Source organism: Eptesicus fuscus, chromosome 4 (genome assembly GCF_027574615.1).
Source record: "Eptesicus fuscus isolate TK198812 chromosome 4, DD_ASM_mEF_20220401, whole genome shotgun sequence".
In the NCBI taxonomy this organism is placed as follows: Eukaryota; Metazoa; Chordata; class Mammalia; order Chiroptera; family Vespertilionidae; genus Eptesicus; species Eptesicus fuscus.
This window is the reverse complement of record NC_072476.1, coordinates 94,011,176-94,020,111: the sequence shown is the minus strand read 5'-3', so window position 1 is coordinate 94,020,111 and position 8,936 is coordinate 94,011,176. Positions and strand designations below refer to the sequence as shown.

General features: G+C 40.9%; 1 protein-coding gene across 2 annotated transcripts in view; it reads right to left on the bottom strand.

The window, feature by feature from the left end:
• Positions 1-637: 637 nt before the first annotated feature.
• CDH12 (cadherin 12) overlaps positions 638-8,936 on the bottom strand; it is a 179,271-nt gene continuing 170,972 nt past the window's right edge. For both annotated transcript variants that reach the window (XM_054714318.1, XM_054714319.1), the window contains 3 exons: positions 6,223-6,340; positions 4,618-4,869; positions 638-1,137 (listed from right to left, as the gene is read on the bottom strand). In XM_054714318.1, coding sequence (XP_054570293.1) covers positions 638-1,137; positions 4,618-4,869; positions 6,223-6,340 — 870 coding nt within the window. The remainder of the gene's footprint in view (positions 1,138-4,617; positions 4,870-6,222; positions 6,341-8,936) is intronic.

Below are 8,936 nucleotides of genomic sequence, written 5' to 3'. Positions count from 1 at the left end.
ATCACATTTATTTCAATTTTCTGAAAGGGTGGGGAAAACAAATGTGTTTTGGCATACAGTTTTAAAATTTTTTGAAGTCTAAGAAGATGGAGTTCAGAAAGTATGCTTTTTTTTTTTTTTTCTCAGAAGGAACTAGAAGTCAGCACGTTGCTATTGCTCCTTGGCATATAAAGACGGTGTCTTTGTTTTATGTCCTCTGTGTCTCTGGGTCCTGCAATGTCATCACAGCGGAGTGTACTGTATACCACTTTAAATGATAAGAGTTTCAATAGGCACTTTAGTGGAATTAAGAAAAATCTAACACTCTTCCACCGTGATGCCACCTAGCTATCTTCATTCTAGGTTGTCATGTCAGTAAATTGTATTTAATAGGCCTGAGCTTGTCTCAGTGTGTTTCCAAAATAACAAAACAAAACCAAGCAAGTACATCTAATAGGATTTATCTTGTGTTGGCAGAACAAACCAAAACTGACAATATGATAAATATAGCAACTTGCTAGAAACCAGATACTCAAAGAAATCTTGTCCTATAAAGCTTGTGTGTGTGTGTGTGTGTGTGTGTGTGTGTGTGTGTGATTGTCTTTTTTTTTTTTTTCTTTCTTAAATTTCTCCTGTTGATATAGTCTTTGCTTCTCCCCTAAGTGACTTTATCAGGATTATAACTCTCTTCTTCGCCAAACATGTCTGCCAAGACTTTAAAGCGGGGTCCCCAGTCTGTCAGATAGTCATAGTCCTGGTCAGCTTCCGAGGTGAGAGAGTCTATGGAGCTGAGGGAGTCTGCCACTGATCCATTTCCCTCGTAGGCATATGTTGCCAGTGAATCATATGGTGGGGCGGTTGGGTCCACATCATTTTCCTGCAGCCTTTGATGAATGAAATCCCTTATGTCTGTGTTATCTTCCACTGCGGGTCTCTGCCGAGGTAAACAGAGGGGGTCTGGCTTTATATCCCTGCGGATTTTGTTATCTTCAATCACTTTTGGATTTCTCAGAGCACCAATGTCGAAAGCCTGGGTGTCCTCCTCCCCGCCTCCTTCGTCGTCATAATGGATAACGTTGTCTCTGATGTCTTCTTTAGAGGTCATCAGGGTGTCTTTCTTCTTCTGCCTTCGCAGAGCGACATACAGCACCACTATGACTAGAAGACAAAAAATTGAAAGTTGAGAATATGTCAGCTCATAGCCTCATAAAAATAAAATTGATCAGGGCTGACTGATTTTCTTTAATAACATACCGTCAATAAAATTAATAAGAATCAGATCTATGCTTATGTTTTTTCATTGCCTAAACTCAAATTTATTTTGAAATTGTAACAAGAAATCATAGCCACATTATTCACAGACTCAAACAATTATAGCCTTGTTATAGAAAATATTAACATGCATTATATTTTAATATTTTACTGTCTGGTAAAAAGTGTTTTACAAAGTTACAAAAAGAAGAATATTATTGCCCAGCCAGAGTGGCTCAGTAGTTGAGCATCGACCTATAAACCAGGAGATCATGGTTCAATTCCTGGTCAGGGCACATGCCCACTTGCAGGCTCTATTCCCCAGTGTGGGGCATGCAGGAAGCAGCCGATTGATGATTCTCTCTCATCACTGATCCTCTCTGAACTCAATAAAGTGTATTTAAAAAAGAAAAGCATTGTTTTTGTAAATATACAGAGAGCTGTATAGCATTGCTATTATAAAGTGTGAATATTATAGCTCATCAACAATATTTAGGTATTATTCATACCTAGCTTTTCTAATTATGTTAACTTTTTTAATGAAATAAACACAAATCTTCCTGTGAGAGTCATTTTTAAAAGCAATAAATAAGCAAGAGATAAAGAGAAGAATATACAACGTAAAGGCCTTAGTTTTATAAACCATTTGACTAAGAGCTCTAATAATTTAAATTATGTGTCCTACTATATTGAGACATTTTCCAAGCCAAACGCCTGGTATCCATATTACCTTCATGAAGCATGATAATACTTTGAAATAGTTAACTTCTATACTCTCATTATTAAATATATCTTTGTTTCTAGTTGACTCATCGCCATCATTAAATCATGTTTATCTCTTCTATGGGTAAATAGGCACAGATTCAAACCATGAAGTCAGCACTCAACTTCACTTGTCATATATCCCCTCTTCTCCATAGTGATGGTAATAGTTGAAAGACAAAATGTGTTCGATTTACCACAGCAAAGCCTGGAAGATACTTGTCATAGGATGATGAAAGCCCACTTATTCCCTCTTCCTCCAAAATTAGAGTTTGATGAATTGAAAAGATGGGGGAGATATAGGTAGAGCTCCTGCAGAATAGGTTCCTCCCAGAGTTTAGGCAACTTTCAGAACTAAAGGGAGTCTTTATTGTTTGTTCACCTGGGGAGTACAGGAGAGGCTGCAGACCTCACAGAGAAGCCTGGCATATAAAATAGCTTTAGAGCTGCCATGATGGAGAAGGAGACTAGATAGATGTGCCTGAAGGCTGCCTAAAAGGTATCCAAGCACCACAAGATTCTTATGCTTCCCCTTACCTAGGAAGGATATGAAGATGGTTAAGAATAAGCTGGAAGATTTAAAAGAGTCTGAGATTAGTTAAGGAGGTCAAACCATGGATGGACTTTTATTTTTTTATATTTATTTTTTAAATATATTTTATTGATTTTTTACAGAGAGGAAGAGAGAGGGATAGAGAGTTAGAAACATCGATGAGAGAGAAACATCGATCAGCTGCCTCTTGCACACCCCCTACTGGGGATGTGCCCACAACCAAGGTACATGCCCTTGACCTGAATCGAACCTGGGACCCTTGAGTCTGCAGGCCGACGCTCTATCCACGGAGCCAAACCGGTTTCGGCCATGGATGGACTTTTAAGCAGAGCCCATAGCAAGACTAAGAGTGCCAACATTTACTGCTGTATGCTAGCAAAGTAATAAATCTAGACCAGTGCAGGTGCACAGGGGACACTCAGTGAGTGTTTGGATGAATAAGTGATGGACGGCAATGCATAAGGTTGACCTGAGCAAGAATAACTGCTACACTATAACAGCACCCGTGGCCAAAGGCAAGCATCCAGAATATGTCACCTCATGCTAGGTTGATATGCAAATACTCTATGATTCAAAGAACTTTCAGAGAAGAGTGTGAGAGAGGACTGGTTGATTTGAAGTTAAACACCTAATTGATCATGTTCTATTTCAGATGTGAGAATATTATTTTGAATCTTCCCTTTTAAGGTTTCTATCATCAGCACAAACAGATGCCAGATATAATTTAACATAAATTATAATGATATGAAAATACTTTGTTCTACACACCAGGGTACTTGTGTGGAATTAATATTTACATCATGTAAATCGGACTAGAACTTTGCCCTCCAAGCCAAGTGAGATTATGACCCAGAAATTGTTCTTCACAAACTATTATGTAATGCCTTACTCCATGCTTTACCTCCCACTATTTTTTTATTTTGTTTTCAATCCTAGAAATATAGGGAGTTGTCTATATTTGTCAGGATTTAGTTTGGTTAAATAATAAACATTCACATATAAACTGATTCCACAGTGTCCACTGTGTATCTGTTGCACTGTGAATTTAAAATAATGACTAAAATAACCCCAGAAAATCTCTCTTCACTTTTTTTATTCTGGCAATAAATTAATTCGGGAAATGGAGTCAGCCAAAGAGTTGATGGAAGAGGGAAATCCCTAACTAGGTTTGTGTTTTTTCTCCCAGAGATGTTACAGAATACATTTATTTTGATCCCTTTCATCTAGCATGCTACTAGATATTTCAGTGTGGTCTCTTCTGTTCCAGTGGAAATGGCTAGAATTTTGATGTGAAGAGATGTGAGAAAAGTGGAATAAAAATCACTTCTGCTGGCTGTTTGAACAGAAAAAAAAAATAAATTAGAGGTTCCTTTACTTTATCTCTATTTATTTCTTTTTCCTTCTCTTTTCTTTACTAGTATTTATTAAACTAATGTTTGAGAACTATTATTTATCTGGTGTATTTTTAATGGCTATGCAGTATCTTAGGGAGTAATAATCACAGTAAATAGGAAATTTGTTACAGAAAATTTCATTGTGGCAAGTCCCACAAACTTTTATTGTTTGGAAATCCTCTAAGGCTTGAACAAACTTTTGTATTTTTGATTATGTTATTTATTTATGCCTGATGCTATACATCTAAAATAGAAAATTAACTTTCATAAAAATATAATTCAATATGAATAGACAATCTTCCTTCTAACCCAATATAGCATCTCAGTGAAGAAACATTGATTTACATTGTAATTTGAGGACATACAGGAGACAGAGAAGCAGAGGGAGAGAGAGCAAGGGAGAAGAAGAAGAAGAAGAAGAAGAAGAAGAAGAAGAAGAAGAAGAAGAAGAGGAGGAGGAGGAGGAGGAGGAGGAGGAGGAGGAGGAGGAGGAGGAGGAGGAGGAGGAGGAGGAGGAGGAGGAGGGGGGGGGGAGGAGGAGGAGGAGGAGGAGGAGGAGGAGGAGGAGGAGGAGGAGGAGGAGGAGAGAAAGGGGAAGAGAGAAAGGGGAGGAGGAGGAGAAGGGAGAGGGGGTGGGGAAGGAGGGAAAAAAGAGAAGTGGTTAATATTGAAACCCACCTAAGAGTATAACAATGCACAGCAGGATTGCAATCAAAGCCCCAGTGCTGAGTCCTACAGGTAGAAAAATTGCTTCCACATTACAAGACAGGATGGTACCATCAGAGTCACATCTACAAACTCGAATAGTCATTGTGCTAGTGCTGCTCTGGACAGGATAGCTGCTGTCTTCTATCACAACAGGGAGGAAATACAGCTCTTGTTGCCTCCGGCTGTATCCATTTCTTCTGGCTTCAATTCCAGCTGTGTTGTCTGCAAAACATGACATTTATGATAAGATGGTTATTATGAGCTTCACCTCAAAGTGGATGTCTGCTAAACAGTAAGAAGCTCTTCCTAAATTAATAAAATACATCATATTTTAATTCTTTTATCATGAAAGATGCCAAAAAAAATAAAAGTAATCCTTAGGGAAAAAAGAAACATTATTCTTCTCTGGTAAAATAATTACATTTGCTATTTAGAAAGAATACAATATGGTGTACAAAAAAAGAAAGAGATGTGTTTACCTATTTTTTATGACATCAAAATCTCATAGAGAAAAAAATGCTTCTGTGAATATTTTCTCACATAATGGCAGGACAAATTATTACAAGTATGAATCTACAAAAAAATCTTACCTTGCAACCTATTATTTAAAAACACAACAAATATCAAATTACTATTTCAGGGTAACACTTGATTTCCTCCCCCCAAAAAAATTATCTATACTAATAAGAGAGTAATATGCTCATTAGACTGGGAGACCTTCTGGAGACCTTCCGGATGTCCTTCTGGATAAAGCCATGGTGGCGGGGCCAAGGCAGAGGTGGTTAGGGCAATCAGGCCGGCAGGGGAGAACAGTTAGGGAGATCAGGCCAGCAGGGAAGGGCAGTTGGGGGCAATCAGGCTGGCAGGGGAGGGCAGTTGGGGGCGATCGGGCTGGCAGGAGAGGGCAGTTGGGGGCGATCAGGCAGGCAGACAGGGGCAGTTAGGGGTTATCAGGCAGGCATGCAGAGAGGTTAGGGGAGATCAGGCAGGCAGGTAGAGGGGTTAGGGGCAATCAGGCAGGCAGAGGCAGTTAGGGGCAATCAGGCAGGCAGGCAGGTGAGCGGTTAGGAGCCAGTGGTCCCAGAATGCAAGAGGGCTATCTGACTGCTAACTGGCAGTCGGACATCCCCCACGGGGTCCCCTATTGGAGAGGGTGCAGGCTGGGCTGAGGGAATCTACCCCCCTGCATGAATTTTGTGCACCAGGCCACTAGTGTCTATATATAAACTTTAAAATTTGAATGTTAGAGTAACATCTAAGGGAAAATAGAGTGTGTTAATACCATTAAAATTCATAAAATTTTTTGAACACCACCATGAATTACAAATAATCACCATTTTCATTACAAAAATATTTTATTTTTCATAAAAACAACAATAGCAATATTTATTTGGAACAGTCCAAGACAATAGCATTCTAAATATTTCATCTACTGCTACCTGGAATTTTGTATTTCTCATATATGGATTTCAATATTTTATGAATTGAAGTGCTTGTAGGAAAAGTATTGGTGTCTATCTTTGTGTCCTTTTACAAAGTTACATGGTAACAGGTAAATTTTTATGTGGTACTTACTTCTGAAGTCACGGACTGTAAAATTTGGTTTGATGGCAGCTTCAGGTGATACTCTAAAGGAGAATTGCTGCCCAGCAGGGGAAAGATCTCGGTCAGCAGCGCTGACTAGCTGAATGATCTGAAACAAAGTGGAGATGAAACTTGAAGTCAGTCATCAGTTTCAAAGGGAATTTTACATTCCATGCTAAAAAGTTTATTTAATGAGGCAAGCAAGTACACAGAATTGACACATTAAGGATTCATATCAGTGGATCAATTATTTACAAATAATTTTAATGTACAAATATGTAAACATTGATAGCATATGGGTTCACTCCAAATCAATATCTGCATAACTCAAATGCTTAATGGCATTGAATGTACTCACCAATAAGCAAAATAAAATTAAAATGTACTTACTTGCATTTTAAATTAGATGAAATAAGTGCTTTTGAACCAAAGTATGAAAATGCTTACTGGGACAAAATCTGTGAGTATTTAAAAACCCTAACATTAGCAAAATTTTGAAATAGTTATTTTGTGAGAATGAATGTTACTTCATAAATAAAATGATGAGAGATATACAAAGGATGCACATTTGTTTCTGTTGTTGTTTGCTGTCCTTCAATGGGTTAAAAGTACATATTTTTTTCCAGAGTTTTTTTTTTTTTTTTTTTTAAGAAGAAAGCAGTTTTCATCCAGTTTCAAAATTTTTCCTAAATTGTTCCCATTGGGTTTTGTTGTAGTTAAAATGCTGATACTTCATTAAAATGACTTTAAGAATTTGGAGATTTAAAATTACTTCTGAGAACCCAACTATCCTACCTTATAATAGAGAAACATGCAAATTGACCGCACCTCCACTACGCCCACGATTGGGCCGGCGGGAGGCTGGGGGGCGGGACTCCGGGTGGCCTATCCAGCCGTTGAGAAGATCAAGATGGCAGTGCCCAGTCCTCTTAGTTCTGGGGGTCACTGGGAAGATCACCGCCCCGGGGAGACGAGGCCGGGCTGCCCAGCTGCTCCCGGGGGTCCCTGGGGAGATCATCAACCTGGGGGGTTGTGGCCGGGCCCATCCAGCAGCTCCTGGGTGTCCCTGGGGAGATCGGCAACCCGGGGGGGGCATGGCCGGGCCCATCCAGCCTCTCCCAGGGGTCCCTGGGGAGATCGGCAACCAGGGGTGTGTGGCCGGACCCACCCAGCCACTTCCGGAGGTCCCTGGGGAGATCAGCACCCCGGGGAGGTGAGGCGGGACTCACCCAGCCGCTCCCGGGGTCCCTGGGAACATTGCAGGCATGTGGTTGCTGAGACCCAGACCAGTCCTCTGGCCACAGATTCATAGCTTTGCTGAGACCTAGGGCAGGGATCTGCCTCATCTGCAGAGAGACAGAGGTTCTGCAGTGCCCCCAAGACGTGGGTGGGCCCAGCCAGGGATCAAGGGGCATGGGAGGACTCCTGGCAGAGGGGCAAGGACCCTCACCCCTGAGGCGGGGGTTGAGAGGTGGTGCCACCTCAGTGGAGGGGTGCTGCACTGCAGGGTACTGGACTGACTGATGTGATTCAGAGAAGCTCCCAGTGCTAATGGGCCTCGCTCAGGCGGCCTTCACACTTCAGAGGCAGTGACTCCTGCTCCTGACTTGACCCAAAAGCAAGCTCGTGACACCCTGCCCCATGTCAGAGCATGCCTAAGCAGTGAGTGGGAAGCCTTCCACCTGCTTCGGAGAAGGGGGGGGCAGTAAAGAATGGGGGGAGTGGAAAGAATGTGGAGCATCTGCAATGAAGAGGTGCTTGAGAAAGAGGCTCAGAAGCCTGACTGGAAGGTTTGTTCTGTTTGCTGGGCGGCTGCCCCTTAGGAAGCGCAAAGAGCATGGCTTTGAGGGCTTCCTGTGTGCTGAGTCAAGTTCCACAGCCAACTGGAATTGGCCTCAGTTTCCTGGTCTGTAAAATGGATTAAGCTTGTCCTAGTGCCTTCACTGAGCTTTGATGGCCAATTGAGATACTATATAAGAAAATGAGGGAAGAAGTGAGAAAGAAAAGGAAGGATGAGCAACATAAAAGAAAGACTGAAACGAACCTGTAAATCCATTGTAACTTAAATAGGGAATATAGTCAGTAGTGTTGTAATGATGGTATGATACCAGGTGGATACTAGAAATATCGGGGAACACTTTGTAAAGTATATGATTGTCTAACCACTATTCTGTAACTAATATAAAACCTGAAACCAATACAAAATAATGTTGAATGTAAAGAAATGAAAATTGGAGTGAAATTTTTATAAATTTCAAAGTTTAAATAAAAGCTGTAAAGGAAGGAAGGGGAGAATAAAAAGTGTTTTTCATTTTGCCACTTCATTAAAAAGACAGTTGTCTTTATGTGGTGCTTTTATACTTTTCTAAGTCATTATCTCATTTTAATTTCCGGGCAACTTAAAGACAAGATAAGTATTCCCTCCACTATTCAAAGAAAGGAAATCTTGGTGTCTGGTCCTAATGATTCAATCGTCAATCCCTTATTGTAAAGCAGGGTTAGTAAAATTTTCTGTGCAGGGTCATATCTATACTAATAAAAGCCTTGGGGGTGATCAGGCCAGCAGGGGAGGGTATTTGAGGGCAATCAGGCCTGCAGAGGAGCAGTTAGGGGGCAATCAGGCCAGCAAGAGAGCAGTTAGGGGGCAATCAGGTAGGTAGGTGAGCGGTTAGGAGCCAGCGGTGTATGATTGTGAGAGGGATGTC